General features: G+C 35.8%; 1 protein-coding gene across 1 annotated transcript in view; it reads right to left on the reverse strand.

Annotated features, from left to right (window-relative positions):
• Positions 1-1569: 1569 nt before the first annotated feature.
• The window catches only part of LOC128662394 (START domain-containing protein 10-like), a 114335-nt gene continuing 95296 nt past the window's right edge, over positions 1570-20608 (reverse strand). Inside the window, exons 3-6 of the mRNA XM_053716184.1 lie at positions 16313-16416; positions 8029-8146; positions 4374-4426; positions 1570-2783 (exon numbers count right to left, since the gene is read on the reverse strand). Coding sequence (XP_053572159.1) covers positions 2553-2783; positions 4374-4426; positions 8029-8146; positions 16313-16416 — 506 coding nt within the window. The 3' untranslated portion in view covers positions 1570-2552. The remainder of the gene's footprint in view (positions 2784-4373; positions 4427-8028; positions 8147-16312; positions 16417-20608) is intronic.

Here is a 20608-nt window from a genome sequence, read left to right on the forward strand (position 1 = left end):
AATAATAAGTCACAATGGAATGCATTAAACTAGTGTATCCAACGCAGTTGAGCTTTTGCATGTAACAAAAGAGCTGGTTATAAAAGCAAAAGGGAGCAGAAGAATATTGGTAGAAGCAAAGGAAAAAGCTAAAGAGGAGGGTAGAGGGACAAAAGAAAGGGGGAAGGGATTGAGCCACCAATCAGAGCCCCAACATAACCTAAAATGTATCTATGTCATCATGGTAGGCTGGGGTTGCAGAACTGGAGTCATACCTAAATGGCAAAAGGAGAGTTGCGTACAGGAATTTATAGAAGATTCCCCAGATACTTCTCCCAGTAAACTGAACTGTTCACCTTATTTGTTCCCTCTAAAGAAAATGGTTCAGTGGTTCTGTAAGACTGATAGAACATGTGTGTGAGTCATTGGTAATACAGCAGCAGGCTCTCTCAATTCCATTCCTTAGGGCACTCTAATATGGCATATTTTCAGGATGTCTGAAATAGAGTACAGGCGAAATAATCAGCAGATCAGTAACTTTAGTAATCATGAAAATATGACCTGTTAGTGTGCCCTGGGAAATAGAATAGAGAAACACTGCATTTTTAAAAAAAAAAGTATATTGTAAAAAAGTATTTAAAATTAACTACTGTTCATGGTGGGACCCTGGAAGATCCGTCACTGGGATAAGGAAGTTCTTGTGTATAGAGAGATAAAATAATGTGTCTGCACATCCTGCAGGCTCAATCCATTTAAAATGGCATGTTCTCTAGAACAATGGTTATTTCTCATACAACACCTACATGAGCAATTCCCCATACATTTCAAACTCTGCAGCTGGATTAATAAGTAATTGAAACAGATTAAAGGGATATTCCAGCCAACATTGGATTCTACATGGATGCATTTCAGTTTGGAATAGAAACATTTTTTTTAATATACATGTACTGTATTAGCAAAAATGCTTCTAAAAAGCTATAGCTGTTTAAAAAATGTATTTAAATAATCGCAGCACTTGCTCAGAGAGCCTAAGGTGCTTCTACTACATGGTAATAACTCAATTTGTTAATTACCAACATGATACAAGCCCCACTGATGCTCTGAGCGGCTGCAATATTTAAAATGCTGGTGCACTGAGAATATATAATAATGCTTTGCATGCACTTGCAGAGAAAAAATGTTTACACTAAAACAGTGATAATTTTAACTAAGTATTTTTGCCACTACATGTATATTACAAATATGTTTCTATTCAAAGATGTAATTTATCTATGGGCATTTAAATTTTAGCTGGTATGTCCCTTTAAGGGGAAACCAATTTTGCTCTAAAGTGTACCTTTAACCATCACTATGTCATTATGACATTCTCAGAGGAGGAGTATTCCCAACTTTCAAAATAACTATCAATGAAGTCTATTACTTTGTGTAGTGGTAATTTGAAAGCTGTGTAGCATTGTTGGTCATTAAAGAAAGAACATGCACATTTAGATTACATCACATCACTGACATTCAATTATCATACTGGCAGCACTTACTTTTGCAAGTTCTCACAAAATAATCTACAGCACACAAAAAAACAAATGTTAGACATTTTAGCGAAATAGAACTGCAAACACTTTATTTCTATGCTTAAAACTAAACAGAGAACACCAGCAGAAAAAAATGAAACTTTAAATACTATACATTACCCTCCCACTAATATAAGTAGATGGCCACCTAAATAGGCCGAGCTTGTAGGAAGGAGATTAACCATGCTTGGTTGTTCTAGTTGTGTATTCAATTTTTAGTTTTGGAAATAAAGTTTTATGTTTTTAGCAGCTCCTTGATTGATTCATTGAGCCTATAGGAAGAGCAAAACCTGTTTATCTTATCTCTTCCCCCTCCCCCCACACAAAGGCTTATCGTCATGCATTGAAATTTTCATTATGGGAGGTGGCTTTCAAGAGCAAGCCAGCTAATCCAATTGTATGCATAATCCTAAATGAGCAGTTTCTAATCATTTTGATACTTTACTACAACACAGTGTCCTTTTAAAAGAGATGTTGCTCTAATTTAAGCAAACACTGTGTTGAATGTTGGATGGTCAATAGTATTTCACTGTTCTTAAGGATTACAGAGACACTCCAATTTCTCTGGAGGATATGGAACGAGCACAATTTTTCAAACAATTTTTCAAAATAAAATAAATAATGATGTATATAGTGATATGGTTTACATTTTTTCCAAGTTTAATGTCACCGCTAGTTGTGCTTTGTACTAGATTTGTGGTTATAGTAAATGACAATAAGAGCTTGGATGTCTCAAACATTGATATGAAAACTGAGCTGGTGAGTCACCCTCCTCTAGTTTCCAAATTAACCTGATTCCAAATTAACCTGATTAAGCTGTGGTCATCAATACTGTCAAGCACGTGGTATATGTACGTTAGAAAGTCTGCAAGTTACAAAGATAATGAGGTTATCCTAAGGCAAGGCTAATCAAACCGGTGGAAGAGCAAATTGAAAATGTGTAAAATGCTATTAATAGCTTATGTGCCGTGAAAAAAAAGCATCATGGTTTATACATTTTTTTCACTATGATTCCTTAGAAAACCCATCTTCTTCATCACTGATATGCATGCGGTCCTCAGAAACTCCACTCTCATCTATATTTTCAAGCTCATCAGTTCTCTGAATTGTCAAGTCCGCCAAGTTCACAGTAGGTAATGTGTTTTGTTCTGGATAAACCCAAGGCTTGTAACCTGGTTCATGCTTACGTTTCCATTCCGGGTACTTTACTCCAGCCTTGTATATTTTCTTCATAGCCTTGAATGAATTAAAAGAAAATATAAGTAAATAGTACACATTCAAAAGTAGCCTGATATTGCTTAATAGCAACTCCTAGATTTGCAAATCAGACATCTGTCTTCCTATACTAAAAGGGATAAAACTTGTTAAAAGTATTGCAAAAGGTATGCTCAGTAACATATACACTTGCATAAGCTAAAGTATCATCCCAAACCTAGGTACTGTTTAATATTATGCTAGTAATAATATAACCACTTGCACATTTCCTTGGCAGTAAACTCCTAAAGACCTCTCAACTCAAATACTTGTTTTAACAAGGACAGTCAAGTCAAAATTAAATTGTCATGATTCAGTTTGGGCATGCCATTTAAAACAACCTTCCAATGAACTTTTATCATCAAATGTTCTTTTTTCTCTTGGTATTCTTTTTTAAGAGCTAAACCTAGGTAGGCTCATATGCTTGAAGGCCTTCCCTTATCTCAGTACATTTTGACAATTTTACAGATATTGCTTGTCCATGTGTGCCACATACATTACACTCACTCATATGAAGTTAATTATGAGTCAGCACTGATGGGCTAAAATTCAAGTCTGTCAAATGAGCTGAGATAAGGGGGGTAGTTTGGAACCTTGTAGTGGGTGATGCAACAGATGATAGGCGATTTCTATTTGCTACAACACTCGTTTGTGTGGTCTACCACTTGAGACTGGGCTGCTGTTGATTCTAGAGGATTCAATTTCACAATAATAGCACTTACAGTTGACCAGGACAGATCTAGGAGGGCAGAAATTTCACTGACTTGTGGCAAAGGTGACCACTTATGACAGTGCCACCCATTATACTGCCAATGTTTGTCTATAGATAATTAATGTGCTGAATTATATGCACCTGTTAGCAATGGGTGTGTCTGAAACAGCTGAACTCAATAAATTGGCAGTGCTGTCCATATACTTTTGGATATATAGTGTATATGCCTTTTGTCATTGGTTTACCAACCTGATGTGTTTAACTTACTCACAGTAGTGCATTGCAGCTCCTTCAACAAAGTATACTATTAGAAAGAAGCAAATTTGATAATTAAAAGTAAATTGTAAAGATGCTTTATCCGAATTATTCAAAAAGAAAAATTAGGTTTCATGTCCCTTTTATCCATGTATGCTACACCTTCTGCTTATATCCTTAGTATTTTATAAATCACAAAAACAGAAATAGTCTTATTTCCCCAAAGGGTCTCAAGGGTTTTAGTATATAGGTCTCCTACCGGTTATCAGCAACTGGTAAATAACTATTACCTAATAAAATGGTACTAACCTTATTGACCTAAGAAGGACATAAAACAGGGATAGATTTACTGGGATTAGAACATGCAACCTTAGACAGATTCTGTAGCTTCCAGTCCAAAGATACAGAAGGGAACATGTTTATTTATTGCTATCCCATTGTCCTGGACTATAAAGAAATTTCAGATAACTAATTTAACCTTGTTATATATATTAGTTCCAAGACAGGTGAAATAAAATATATATATACACATACACACACAAATAAACCCATAGTTTCTAATAATAAAATGCCACATAACCCAATTAGAATGCTGTTCTGCATACCTTAGGGGCTACAAACTGGGAGGCTTTGTTCACTACCCACTTTGGTAAGGAACCTAAGAATGAAACAAAATTAAAATGAGCATTACACATTTGAAGCATTACATCTTGGATAGCAATGTGAACAGGCCTAACAGCAAATGTAGATTGCTTTTCATACATTCTATTAAAAAAAAAATAGCTGTTTTTGTAACGGAGTAACTAAACTGAAACAGGGAGTATTGCAGTGGACAGATGCCCCAACTTGGACAGATCTCTTTGAGCCTTTTATTGGTTAAATACTTTAGTGCACACCATTATGCCCTTTTGAAACCTAGACAGACATCACATTCCTCATATTAAAAGAGAGGAATCTCGTCAATCAAATAAAGTGACCACACACACCAGAAGGGTTATGAAACATTGTCTTTTTCTGCACATTAGAGCACTGGTTTTCAAACCTGTCCACAGCCATGGATATTTCACCTGCTCTCACCCAAGGTAATTCTGAAAATCTGCCCTGTTGGGGAGGCCCGAGGACAGGTTTGAAAACCAGTGCATTAGAAGGATTAATACATTCAATGAATATCACATGACCAATATAAAATGCATCAAATTCTTAACCAATTAACCACCTATTTATGGGAAAAGGTAAGTGCTGAAATTCAGATGCTTCATGCATAAACCTTTTGGCTAAGAGAAGAACATAGACCTATATATCTCAAGTGGCTGCTGATTAAATAACAGATCCTCTAGACATCATGACCAAATTTGAGCCATAAAGTAGCAGCAGCTATTCAGACATTGATTGTGGAGAACGCTCCAATAGAGGTGATAAAACCACTTTACTCCAGTGCATGATTAATAAAACTTTCTATGGTACAAAGAATTGTGCCAATCATATCTAAGCATAGGCGCTCACTTGTGTAACTCTTGTGATGCCAACATGCAGGGCCAGTTACCACCGATATGGATTTTGCTTGAGAAATGGGTTTTATTTTTGTCCAACCTGGAAAAATGTTGGCTCACCCCCATAATTGTGACTCTGTAGCTGGCACTACCCTACTCTTCTTTACACTATCTCAAAGTTGATGTAAATATATTACTACAAGCTGCTACTGAAAATAAACTAACACCTGATACTCTCTGCACAAAAAAAGGCCTAGTTATGACCCCCTTCTTTACCCCTTCTGTGGTGAATCCCTCTAATGGCTATTAACCCCTGCATCCTGTTCCGCATACCACAAACATGTCCTATTTACCAGCAACTTTTTTTTTTTTTTTTTTTTTTAAACTTTGGAAGCTTCTACTCTAAAATGATATTTCCATTATATTTTTATTTTATTTTTTTAAATTCTCAACCAGTGTGTCTGGTTATGCTGGGGTGTAACAATTTTAAATTAAAATTCTTGTGACCCTATGTTTGAATGAAAAATCATAAAGGAGACTCTGCTATTGGAGGGACTTTGTAAATTATTTTGAAGTATATGCATTTCTCAGAACTCAGACACCCCTTGGATCCATTTTAAAGTCCTGTACTGGAAGGAATGTAAATGAGCATGTAAGTATTTTTATTACCAACTGTCACCATAACCATGTGACAATGTTGCTTCTATCAAGACTAAATAAAGACAAATTTAACGCAGACCTTTTGAACGAAAAAGAAAAATCAAACTTTAGCCCTTGCAAGTGTTTGCTGCTTGTGTTGCTATGCAGTGTGTTACCATGTATATCCATTTATATCAGTCTTTTTATTGTGTGTCTGTGTGTGTGTAACAGAATGCATAAACAGAGTATGTAACCTTTTTATTAAAATGGAATATGTGTACAACATTAAACCTATGGTATGGATATATGGACATGTATTTAAGTACATGCGCATTTGGAAGTATAGAGATGTATGTACACTTATGCAGTAATAGTCACAACGGTGAAAACGCTTTACCTCCAATATAGGAAGAAGTGTTTGCGATACTTGATAGAATTCAATTATAAATTTGTGAACTTTTAAACTATGCAAAGGCTTAACCAAATTCTAGACAAATTACAGTGCAATAATATGTTCTAAAGTCATTGGAGCATTGTATCATTGTGCTAGGAAGTCTGGATATAGTAATGTGTATATGGCTAGATTCATGTGCAGGTTTAAAGGGACACTGTACCCAAATATTTTCTTTTGTGCTTCAGATAGAGCATGCAATTTTAAGCAACTTTCTCATTTACTCCTATTTTCAAATGTTCTTTATTCTCTTGGTATCTTTATTTGAAATGCAAGAATGTAAGTTAAGATGGCGGCCCATTTTTGGTGAACTTAGGTTGTCCTTGCTGATTGGTGGATAAATGCATCCACCAATCAAAAACTGCTGTCCAGAGTTCTGAACCTAGAAAAAAGCTTACATGCCTTCTTTTTCATATAAAGATAGCAAGAGAACGAAGAAAAATTGATAATAGGAGTAAATTAGAAAGTTGCTTAAAATTTGGGTACAGTGTCCCTTTAAGGGATACGAAACGCAAAAACAATTCCTTCAAGATTCAGATAGCACATGTCATTTTAAACAACTTTCCAATTGGCAGCCGATTTGCAAGACTGTTATACATTTGCAAGAGCACTAGATGGCAGCACTTTTTCCTGCCATATAGTAATCCAGACATTTGTACTATAGGTATATCTTCAACAAAGAATACACCGAGAACAAAGCAAATTTGATACTAGAAGGAAATTGGACAGTTTTGTAAAAATGTATGCTCTACCTGAAACACAAAAAAAATTGTGTTTTTATGGCCCTTTTAAATATGCAAATGTATTGTTTGGTGCAAATTGGTGCATTTTATAAATCTGCTGTTTTTGTTAATTGGTGGTCAGACATCCCTGTAGCCACATAGACGTGTGAGCAATTATAAAAGTGTGGATATATATGACTGTGCCTTTCTATAGATGCATAGTTTTAACAATATGCAGAGCTTGGATATTTGAGAGAATTAAGAACATACACAGGATGTACGTTTGTGAAATAGGATTTCACACACATATGATAAAACTATGTTAGCGCTGCAGAATCTGTTGGCACTCTACAAATAACCGATAATAATAATAATAATAAAATAGTTGACATAATAAAAAAAAAAGTTTGCTCACAAAATATTTCAAATACTTAAGTGAAAATGTGTCCTCCTAACATTATTCAAAGTATTTTAATTTTTAATTACTGGATGTTTGAAGTATTAATCCAAAAACAAGGGGAAAAAAAAGTATGCAAAAGGTAATGCCGTAACATAAAGGTGTGGAATATGTATATGAAGGACTAACAGAGAACCAATTTGTACATAATATAGGTTTAACAAACTTCTAAAGCCAACAGTGCAATCTACTGGTTATATGACCTCATTGCATGTTTTAACATTTAAAGTGGTGCGTTTCACAGCAGATACCTTGACATAACCATATTTCAGATTATTCTTTCAATGTAAAAGTAAGTTGTTTTTTTTTTGCAGAAACAATTTAAAGCACAAAATCAGTTATACATTGCATGTTCAGATGACTTCACAGAACGAGAAATATTAAATGTTCCTCTTTTATCAGATTCCTGCTAGTGACAGGGGCCAAAAACAGGACAGATAGAAAAGATCTTATTTTTAGAATACATTTTATAGAATCTGTTTTATTTTTTATTCTTTTTACCTTTTGGATCGACTTGAGTTAGATAGTAGAGAACACAACTGTTTGATCCATTGGCTTTTATAAGATATCCTGTTTGTAAAGATACTGCTCGTACATAGTCTTTGCGAGGCGGATGTTTCTACAAAATAAAATAGGTAAATAAATTAAAAATTGCAAAGAACATTTTATTTGTCAGCTAGTAGAATAATCATCACACTGCTTTATAAAATGGGCCAACTTTTAAAGCTTTAATTGTAAAAAAATTAAATATAAAAAAACATATGAAATGTATAAATCTTACATTTCTTAATGAGCACAAAATCAACAGATATTGTTAATTTCTGGTAGATTTGTGCAGAAGCAAAACAATATGTTTGTCTGCTGCACTATTCTGAATTCATTTTAATCAGGGAACATTTACATTTGTTAACCCTTTGAGTGCTAACGACGGCTCTGAGCCGACGCAAATTGTCCCAGTCAGGTGCTGACGACGGCTCAGAACCGTCGCTAGCACTCACCCACCTTGAGGGCAATATGGGGGCTCCCACCTACTCCCACCCCAGCTATCTGGCTTGATTAGTGAGAGGCATCGCCGGGTCTTCAGGATTCGCGTGGTGACGTCACCGCGCAACTTTATTTAAAATTAACAATGGACAATATAGGGAAATGGTGGCATGGTGCTTAGAAGCCTGTATCTCAGGCATCTAAGCAGCTACAGACCCCCAAGACCCACTGTTAGAAAGGTAATCGGTATAAGTCTTAGGGATCTGGAAACAAAAAGCATAAAAAGTAACAAATAAATATAATTTAAAAAAAAAAAAAAAAAAAGCTCAAATCTAGCTTAGCAGCCGAAGGGTTAAACATAAAGTTCACCTGTAGCGTTATACTTACCTCTTGCGTGCTGGAGAGCCACACCAATCCCAAGACTTCTTCACAGATCCCTGCGCTAATAGGAAGCTTAATACGGCTGATCACAGGGCCTGCACTAAAGGACCTTCTCCTTTAATTAACACACTAAGGCCTAGATTTAGAGTTTTGTCGGTAACGACCCACGTAGCTAACGCTGGCTTTTTTCTGGCCGCACCTTTTAAATACCTCTGGTATTGAGAGTTCACAGAATGGCTGCGTTAGGCTCCAAAAAGGGAGCGTACAGGCATATTTACCGCCACTGCAACTCTCGATACCAGAGTTGCTTACGGACGCGGCCAGCTTAAAAAACGTGCTCGTGCACAATTCCACCATAGAAAACAATGGGGCTGTTTGAGCTGAAAAAAAACCTAACACCTGCAAAAAAGCCGCGTTCAGCTCCTAACGCAGCCCCATTGTTTCCTATGGGGAAACACTTCCTACGTCTGCACCTAACACTCTAACATGTACCCCGAGTCTAAACACCCCTAACCTTACACTTATTAACCCCTAATCTGCCGCCCCCGCTATCGCTGACACCTGCATATTATTTTTAACCCCTAATCTGCCTCTCCGTACACCCCCGCCACCTACATTATCCCTATGTACCCCTAATCTGCTTCCATAACATCGCCGACCCCTATATTATATTATATTTATTAACCCCTAATCTGCCGCCCCCAACGTCGCCTCCACCTAACTACACTTATTAACCCCTAATCTACCGACCCGACCTGAGCGCTACTATAATAAATGTATTAACCCCTAATCCGCCTCACTACCGCCTCAATAACCCTATAATAAATAGTATTAACCCCTAATCTGCCCTCCCTAACATTGCCGACACCTAACTTCAAGTATTAACCCCTAATCTGCCGACAGGAGCTCACCGCTACTCTAATAAAATTTATTAACCCCTAAAGCTAAGTCTAACTTTAACCCTAACACCCCCCTAAATTAAATATAATTTAAATCTAACAAAATAAATGAACTCTTATTAAATAAATTATTCCTATTTAAAGCTAAATACTTACCTGTAAAATAAACCCTAATATAGCTACAACATAAATTATAATTATATTATAGCTATTTTAGGATTTATATTTATTTTACAGGTAACTTTGTATTTATTTTAACCAGGTACAATAGCTATTAAATAGTTAAGAACTATTTAATAGCTAAAATAGTTAAAATAATTACAAAATTACCTGTAAAATAAATCCTAACCTAAGTTACAATTAAACCTAACACTACACTATCAATAAATTAATTAAATAAAATAACTACAATTATCTACAATTAAACCTAACACTACACTATCAATAAATTAATTAAATACAATTCCTACAAATAAATACAATTAAATAAACTAACTAAAGTACAAAAAATAAAAAAGAACTAAGTTACAAAAAATAAAAAAATATTTACAAACATTAGAAAAAAATTACAACAATTTTAAACTAATTACACCTACTCTAAGCCCCCTAATAAAATAACAAAGACCCCCAAAATAAAAAAATGTCCTACCCTATTCTAAATTACAAAAGTTCAAAGCTCTTTTACCTTACCAGCCCTGAACAGGGCCATTTGCGGGGCATGCCCCAAGAAATTCAGTTCTTTTGCCTGTAAAAAAACACATACAATACCCCCCCCAACATTACAACCCACCACCCACATACCCCTAATCTAACCCAAACCCCCCTTAAATAAACCTAACACTAAGCCCCTGAAGATCTTCCTACCTTATCTTCACCTCACCGGGTATCACCGATCGGTCCTAGCTCCAAAATACCTCAAGTTCAATCCGATTGGCTGATCCGATCAGCCAATCAGATTGAACTTGAATCTGATTGGCTGATTCCATCAGCCAATCAGAATTTTTCTACCTTAATTCCGATTGGCTGATAGAATCCTATCAGCCAATTGGAATTCGAGGGACGCCATCTTGGATGACGTCCCTTAAAAGGAACCGTCATTCTTCAGTTGGACGTCGTCGGAAGAAGATTGATCCGCGCTGGAGGTCTTCACGATGGAGCCGGTCCTCATCGGATGAAGATAGAAGATGCCGCTTGGATCAAGATGGTTGCCGGTCTGGATCGCCTCTTCTTCCCGGATAGGATGAAGATTTTGGAGCCTCTTCTGGACCTCTTCAGCCGCCGGATGATGGATGTCTAGCCCCCGCTTGGGTTGGATGAAGATTTTGGAGCCAGGACCGATCGGTGATACCCGGTGAGGTGAAGATAAGGTAGGAAGATCTTCAGGGGCTTAGTGTTAGGTTTATTTAATTGGGGTTTGGGTTAGATTAGGGGTATGTGGGTGGTGGGTTGTAATGTTGGGGGGGGTATTGTATGTGTTTTTTTACAGACAAAAGAGCTGAATTTCTTGGGGCATGCCCCGCAAAGGGCCCTGTTCAGGGCTGGTAAGGTAAAAGAGCTTTGAACTTTTGTAATTTAGAATAGGGTAGGGCATTTTTTTTATTTTGGGGGTCTTTGTTATTTTATTAGGGGGCTTAAAGTAGGTGTAATTAGTTTAAAATTGTTGTAATTTTTTTCTAATGTTTGTAAATATTTTTTTATTTTTTGTAACTTAGTTCTTTTTTATTTTTTGTACTTTAGTTTATTTAATTGTATTTATTTGTAGGTATTGTATTTAATTAATTTATTGATAGTGTAGTGTTAGGTTTAATTGTAACTTAGGTTAGGATTTATTTTACAGGTAATTTTGTAATTATTTTAACTATTTTAGCTATTAAATAGTTCTTAACTATTTAATAGCTATTGTACCTGGTTAAAATAAATACAAAGTTGCCTGTAAAATAAATTTTAATCCTAAAATAGCTATAATATAATTATAATTTATGTTGTAGCTATATTAGGGTTTATTTTACAGGTAAGTATTTAGATTTAAATAGGAATCATTTATTTAATAAGAGTTAATTTATTTTGTTAGAATAAAATTATATTTAACTTAGGGGGGTGTTAGGGTTAGGGTTAAAATTAGCTTTAGGGGTTAAAAATTTTATTAGAGTAGGGGTGAGCGCCGATCGGCAGATTAGGGGTTAATACTTGAAGTTAGGTGTCGGCGATGTTAGGGAGGGCAGATTAGGGGTTAATACTATTTATTATAGGGTTATTGAGGCGGGAGTGAGGTGGATTAGGGGTTAATAACTTTATTATAGTAGCGGTGCGGTCCGCTCGGCAGATTAGGGGTTAATAAGTGTAGGCAGGTGGAGGCGACGTTGAGGGGGGCAGATTAGGGGTTAATAAATATAAAATAGGGGTCGGCGGTGTTAGGGGCAGCAGATTAGGGGTACATAGCTATAATGTAGCTTGCGGCGGCGTGCGGACGGCAGATTAGGGGTTAATAATAATATGCAGGGGTCAGCGATAGCGGGGGCGGCAGATTAGGGGTTAACAAATATAATATAGGGGTCGGCAGAGGGACACGAATGCTTTGTTAACTGGTTCACTTACAGACAAGCTAGAAATTACATTCTCAAACACAGGGACCACAACAACATGGTAAGGCCATTGACCAACTTCGAAACCTTATGTATACAACCCCCTCCAGTCAGACATACACTAGCTAGAATATATAAATTGTTGATACAGAGGCCACCAAGTCATATACCACCATACCTAGAAATATGGGAAACCGATCTGTGGGTTATTATAACTCCCCAGACGAGTGACTCGATACTTCAAGCCACCATCAAATCTTCTATCTCATCTTCCATATTGGAAATTAACCTCAAAATACTACATAGGTGGTATTTTACCCCACAAAAATTACACCGTCTATTCCGCTCACAACCTAATAAATGTTGGAGATGCGGACATGTAAACAGCAATGCAGCACATATGTGGTGGTGGTGCAATGCCATCCAGAACTTTTGGAGACAGGTAGTAGAGGAAGCAGAAAACATAATGGAAACAATATTCCCGTTAGACCCCCTAATATGGCTGCTAAACAAAAAACCTAAAATTAAATATAAACCTTACCTACGCTTATTTAGGATTATGACTAACGGGGCAAAACAACTGATAGCCAAAAACTGGAAATATAATGGAGCTCCATCACTTACTATGTGGGTTCAGAAGGTTTCCGAATTAATTTCACTAGAAGAATACTATTATCTCAAAAATGGAAAAATGGATACTTATGCAGTGATAACCCAGACTTGGGACACATATCTTCAATTACTTAAAGAAAAACAACCCACAGAAAGCTAGACTGGTAGAGGAACATGGGCGGGGCAGGACGGATCCCCTTTTTTTTTTTTTTTTTTTTTCCTCTTTCTCTCTTTCTCTCCCCTCTTTCTCCCTTATCCCTCTACCTTCTCACTACCCCTTTTCCTATTTCTAAGTTGTTATTACGTATATTTTTATCTTTATTGATTCCAATACGTAGAGAGTTCTAGAAAGTTAATATATTTTGTATTAGATTTAGGATAACAAAAACTGGACAACTGTTGGATATGTAAACAACAAGGAGCTGTGTCTCCTATTATATGTATCACATTATGCATTATTCAATAAAGTTGTTTTAAAAAAAAAAATAATATAGGGGTCGGCGGTGTTAGGGGCAGCAGATTAGGGGTACATAGGGATAACGTAGTTGGCGGCAGTGTACGGAGCGGAAGATTAGAGGTTAAAATTTTTTATAGAGTGGCAGCGATGTGGGGGGGCCTCGGTTTAGGGGTACATAGGTAGTTTATGGCTGTTAGTGTACTTTAGAGCACAGTAGTTAAGAGCTTTATGAACCGGCGTTAGCCCAGAAAGCTCTTAACTACTGACTTTTTTCTGCAGCTGGAGTTTTGTCGTTAGATTTCTAACGCTCACTTCAGACATGACTCTAAATACCGGAGTTAGAAAGATCCCATTGAAAAGATAGGATACGCAATTGACGTAAGGGGATCTGCGGTATGACTCCAAATACCGGCGGTAGCCTAAAACCAGCGTTAGGAGCCTCTAACGCTGGTTTTCACGGCTACCGCCAAACTCTAAATCTAGGCCTAAGCCTTTTATTAGCAGGGCCCGGGACTCTGTGCAGAAGTGTTGGAATTAGCGCGGCTCTCCAGTGCGCTTGAGCTATTTAACCCCTAAAGGTAATTTAAAAGAAATAAAAGCATACTGACAAATTTTTTCCTTATTTGTTTTCTTTAAATTTAGCTGGTACATTTGTTTGGATATTTGTTTCCTGAAAACAAAATTAAAATCTGTGTTTTCATCAGAAATTCACATTTGTAACTAAATAAATTCACTGGTGGTTGTGGGAAGGGGAGTGATACTTAACTAAATAAATGCACAAGCCTAATTTCTGTTACTGTTGTTGGAGGAGGTGAAGTGAGGCACACAAAACACAATCAGATAAACTGGGGAGTAGCAGCTGTGTTATAGTTTTTTAATCAAATATATCTTTTGAAAGTTTGGAATAACTCCTTTCAAAGGAACATTAAACTCTAAATAAATGCTATATAGAATGATATATTCAAAGCAAAGATTAGCCTGAGAATAATATGCAGATTTTTCAAGATTATTGCTGAGGCAAATTAGAGACAGTTATAAATAGATAACTAGAGTGTGCAAACAATCATTGAGTGGAATAAAATGACATTAAAACACCCCCTTTTGTAATAACAATTGTGTCTGTCCCACTTTTCCCTTTCAAAATGCTGCAAATTGCCTAACCTAGCTATTTGATTTGCAGCAGTTTTAAATGCTAGGTTCCATAATTTGCTTTTTGTTCCTTAAGGAGTGTGGAACACGCACAGTGACCCCCTTAAAAAAAAGTCCCTTTAAATCTGCCTTTGCATTTTTAACAGGGATTAAAAAGCCCATAATTTTCATTTTTAAATTACACGAAAAGATCACAACATATATCATAAAAATACACCTCTACATTAAATTAAGAGAATGGAGGGTTTGCAATGCTTGCACCAAAAATTGCACATATACATTCAAACTGAGGATTCTAAGAGATTAAATTATTGCAAGTGGAGAAAATCGCTCTCATGTGATCATGTTTTTTTGTTTATTTTTACAGAATCAGCATTATCCGTTATTTCTGTACTGTGGTAAAAAAAATAATAAATTACCTTTTGTTGTGCACAAATATTGAAAAATAAAATAAAACGCAGAAAACAAATCTTTGACTATATTCTATGCTACCCACTATTGATAGTGGTAGAGCTAAGTGCCATCACACATTTCCCCGGGTGTCAACTAGCAATGCCCACACAAACATATACAGAATAAAAAAAAAATGTATATGGTTTTAGTTAATGGTTACTGGTGAGCTAGAAATAGCTACATCAGAAGTCACTAAGGCAGACAATATTGTAATTTAAACGCAGGGGTCAGCAACCTTGGGACCCCAGATGTTTTTGAACTACATTTCCCATGATACTCAGACAGCCTAAAGAGTGTCTAAGCATCATGGGAAATGTAGTTCCAAAACATCTGGGGGCCCAAGGTTGCCGACCCCCTCATTTAAAGGACCTTTAAACTTGACATTTCAACAATGTATAAAATGTTATATTATTACAAGTGAAACATTATTGCAATATACATTCATTATATATTTTGCTGCATTTTGATGTAAAATTCATCTAAAAATTGTGCCCGTTTCACTTTCTCCCAGAGACGTTTGGGTTAAAGTGAATGTAAAGTTTAATGAATAAGTTTCCGGTATCTAAAAATACTCTTAAAAAACATGAAAGATATGTTAAAGTTTCCCCTTTATAAAAACAGATCTGGAATGATGGTGATATTTTATAAGGAGTTGAATTCATCAGTTGTTATGAACATGCGCTATAACTTACTATTTAATGTAGATATATCCAAATTCCCACGCTCCGCCGCCCACATCAAAATCAATTTTTCAGTGAGATAAAGGTTTGAATTGCTGTCCAATCAGTGCTCTAGTTACAACAAAAGTGCCATATGGGGAGAGTGCTGATTGGACAACAATTCAAACCATTGGCTCACAGAAAAATTGACTTTGAAGTGGGCGGTGGAGCACAGGGAAATTGAATTTCATATCTATATTAAAAGTAAGTTATAGAGCATCTTTATGACATCTGATGAATTAAACTCCATCTAAAATATCAGGCATTCCGGATCTTTATTTTTATAAAGGGGAAAGTTTACCATCACTTTAAATCCTCATTCAATAAGCTTATGCTGCAAACAATTTCAGTATATATGAAAATACTTAATAGCCTTGTGACCATTTTCAAATTGTATAACATTTTAACATGTCAATTTGTGTTTTGGAGAGACAAGTCAATATAATAAATCATAAACAGAGATGTAGACTACATCATATTTATTTGGCCAACTCAGAATTTTGACACAGATCATAAAAACCTATACAAAAAACACAAAAAAAGTCTTACCGGGTGCTTTACAGAGTAATTTATTATCATATAATCATTTCCAAGGGGTAGCCAAGATCGCAATGTTACAAAGTCTCTGTTCTTAAGTGGACTTGGACACTTCCCTGCAATGAGACAGAGAATATGAGACAGAGAATATGAGACAGAGAGACAGACAGAGATTAAAAAAACATTAAAAAAAGATAGGGAAAGAGGAAATGAGAGAAAAAAGGTTAGAAATGCAAGTTAAGAAAATAAATACAGAAACTGTGTATAAAAAATAGATATGATAGACATTACATTTTTCACTGAAAATATTAAAATTTCCTAATACCCCCAAACAGCATTACAAGTAAAATGTGTCAAAAGTGTTGTACATTAATAGTAAATCTTTGTCTCTTGCCCTATATACATCACGTCAGTAATGAAAAGCAGATTGTACACATTTGCCCAATGGAAGATACATTAGGATGCGATTTATATTTTGAGTTTAAATTCGGAAAGGTCCAAAGGCTCCTTAACACTTAGAATGTGAATGATGACAACTTGTCATCTTTATTATACATAAAATGCACTCTTATTGCTAGTAATTCTTGAGGAAGGAGCATTTTCCAGAGGTCATATCTAACCACACTAGCTTATAGAGCAGTGCTTTCCAAACTGTGTGTCGTAACACATTAGTGTGTCGGCATCAGTGTGTAGCTGTGTCCCTGCTTCAGCACAAATTATTTTGAATTTAACATTTTTTGCAAACATTTTTTGGTTTCTGACTTTCCGCCTGCCTGCTACGCATATCACGTGGATGATACCTAGTGGGTCACAGATCATCTTAACCGATTGGCACAGCTTAACGGAAACTGAAACTATTCCTATTGGTGGCTTGGTGGGAAAATTGGCTCCTGACTGCACGTGTAGTCTCCTCAATCGTCTTGTGACTGCATGTGTAGTCAGTGAGTGGGACAGCAGTGTGTTTGCAGCGTGAGCAGTAGTCAGTCAGATAAGCAGGACTCTGAGGGCGGCAGCTTAAATGATGAGCTGAAGTCAGAAGTCAGTGGGTTTTTTTGCAGCTAGCTACCAGTAGTGCATTGCTACTCCTGCTCTTGATAAATGGATAGGAAGTGGAAACTTAAAAATGCTTGATGATGAAATGCGAGTGTCTTTATCTAATATTCCACCAAATATTCAGAAACGGTGTTCATCCCATCAACCTCATACAGCCCATTAAAATAGTAAGTAGCTATTGGTGTTATTAAACTTTTTTTTTTTTTAATTCTTGCACATACAGACTGTTACTTGTAAATACATTTCGTTATTTAATTTATGTATGTGTCCGTATCTCTTAAAACAAGTTAGTTTAACCTCCTGTTTGCTAGTACAACTGAATTACTGTGTCGCAAAATTGTGTAGGTCTAAAAAGTGTGAAAGCTCTGTTATAGAGGGACATGGAAATCCTTAAATAAAATAGGGAGTTGCATCTCCCCCGAGGCTGCTTAACTCAAATATTTGGTCTAATGCCCCTCTAGGTTGTAATGTAATTCTAGGTGTCTTATAGTGTGCTATGGGCTCTAATAGGGACCTTACCAGCCCATATAAACTTTAAACTGAGACGTGATCCTTTGTTTTTAAAAGCGAGATGCCCCTCTTTCAAATCAAGGTGTCACATGCCTCATGTGTTTACCATACCAATGGTGAACCACATACAAACAAAAGCATGTTGTGTGTGGTGGCCACTGTGAGACTCCTTATTTTAAAAGGGGCAATCCTACAGGTTCAAAAAAAGTGGTCCCATATCTGTCCATCTGCTAGGTGATTGTCATATATGAAAAATCTCTATGATCACTGGTCCCTATCTTGATTTTATTTTCATCCTTTAAAGAGGAACTAATCACACCTCACCATAGAACTATTCCATAAGACTGCTTGCTTTAAAGATGGAGAATCCAATCATTTAAATAAGTGATGATTAGCATAAAAGCTTTGATCACTTTGCACCAAAAGGTTAGCCACAATTTATTTGTGTTGTTCATGTCAGGATTGATAGATTAATTTTCTCTGAGTTTATTAAACAAAATAAAAATGGGAGAACTGAGTGGCCCCCCCCCCCAAAAAAAAAATAAAAAAAGAGATAACGTTTTGTGAAAATCAGTTTTTCATGATTCCTGGTACAAGTTTCTTAAAAGTATGGTAAGGGAGTATATGCACGATCCAACCCTATCCCTGCCAAAATGAATTAAAGGGACAGTCTACTCAAAAATTTGTATTTTTTTTTTAAAAAGATAATCCCTTTATAACCCATTCCCCAGTTTAGCATAACCAACATGTTTATATTAATAAAATGTTCTAAAAGACATATGCAAGCTTTTAGACTCCTTGTTTGATTTACTTTTCAACAATGGTTACAAAGAGAAAAAATCAAAATCTAATAATATAAGTAAATTAAAAGGTTTCCTTATAGACAATGCAAGTTTAATTTTGACTCTACTGTCTCCTCTAGGGTAAAAAAGACAGCACAATATATATATATATATATATATATATATATATATATATATATATATATATATATATATATATATATATATATACACATACATAGTTATATTTATAATGTTATATTTCCACAACTATGTATTATTAGTTATCACAGCCTTTAAGCTCATAAAATTGAGTGCAAATAAATTCATTGGATTGAGTGCTCTTCTATATTACACACATTGTGATAGGATTGTCACCTCCTCTTACAAAACATCCAATACATCTAGTATACATTATTACTTTCATTGTGGCAATTACATATGACCTTAATGCTAAAACTTTACCTATAAGAAATATTGTTGTCTTTTTCTTTAATAAAATTTATTTACCTTTTTAGCAACACATGTCTTTGCACTATAGAAAACAGTCCAAAGCCCAGCACCCTTAAATGCCCAATGCACGCTGCAGGGTTCCTGCAAACCCCCAAATGGATACAAACAAAAGATGCAGCAGCATAAGTATTTTACCAATTTATTATGGCACAAACAAAGTCCACAACATTTAGGGTGTTACCCCTTAATCATGTGAATACATAATAGCACTTGAGTCTGTCCTTATATACCTTTACACAGGTGTAATCAAATAGTAATTGACAACTTGTTAGTAAATTACAACTCCTCAATGTTACACCCTCTAGTGGTTATTTCATGTCATTACAACCTTGAATTTACATATTTTCATTATCCTTCAATAAATGGTATAAAAAGAGTGCACAAAAAAATCACTTAAAACAGATTTAAAATCATGGAAGGCAGATATAATCACGAATCACATCAAACTTAGAGGAGTACTATCCATTTAACAGAATCTGGAAAATCCTGATTTGAGAAAACATAATTTATGTAAGAACTTACCTGATAAATTCATTTCTTTCATATTAGCAAGAGTCCATGAGCTAGTGACGTATGGGATATACATTCCTACCAGGAGGGGCAAAGTTTCCCAAACCTCAAAATGCCTATAAATACACCCCTCACCACACCCACAATTCAGTTTAACGAATAGCCAAGAAGTGGGGTGATAAACAAGTGCGAAAGCATATAAAATAAGGAATTGGAATAATTGTGCTTTATACAAAAATCATAACCACCACAAAAAAAGGGTGGGCCTCATGGACTCTTGCTAATATGAAAGAAATGAATTTATCAGGTAAGTTCTTACATAAATTATGTTTTCTTTCATGTAATTAGCAAGAGTCCATGAGCTAGTGACGTATGGGATAATGATTACCCAAGATGTGGATCTTTCCACGCAAGAGTCACTAGAGAGGGAGGGATAAAATAAAGACAGCCAATTCCTGCTGAAAATAATCCACACCCAAAATAAAGTTTAATGAAAAACATAAGCAGAAGATTCAAACTGAAACCGCTGCCTGAAGTACTTTTCTACCAAAAACTGCTTCAGAAGAAGAAAATACATCAAAATGGTAGAATTTAGTAAAAGTATGCAAAGAGGACCAAGTTGCTGCTTTGCAAATCTGATCAATCGAAGCTTCATTCCTAAACGCCCAGGAAGTAGAAACTGACCTAGTAGAATGAGCTGTAATCCTTTGAGGCGGAGTTTTACCCGACTCAACATAGGCAAGATGAATTAAAGATTTCAACCAAGATGCCAAAGAAATGGCAGAAGCTTTCTGGCCTTTTCTAGAACCGGAAAAGATAACAAATAAACTAGAAGTCTTTCGGAAAGACTTAGTAGCTTCAACATAATATTTCAAAGCTCTAACAACATCCAAAGAATGTAACGATTTCTCCTTAGAATTCTTAGGATTAGGACATAATG

This window comes from Bombina bombina, chromosome 6, assembly GCF_027579735.1.
Source record: "Bombina bombina isolate aBomBom1 chromosome 6, aBomBom1.pri, whole genome shotgun sequence".
NCBI classification, from domain to species: domain Eukaryota; kingdom Metazoa; phylum Chordata; class Amphibia; order Anura; family Bombinatoridae; genus Bombina; species Bombina bombina.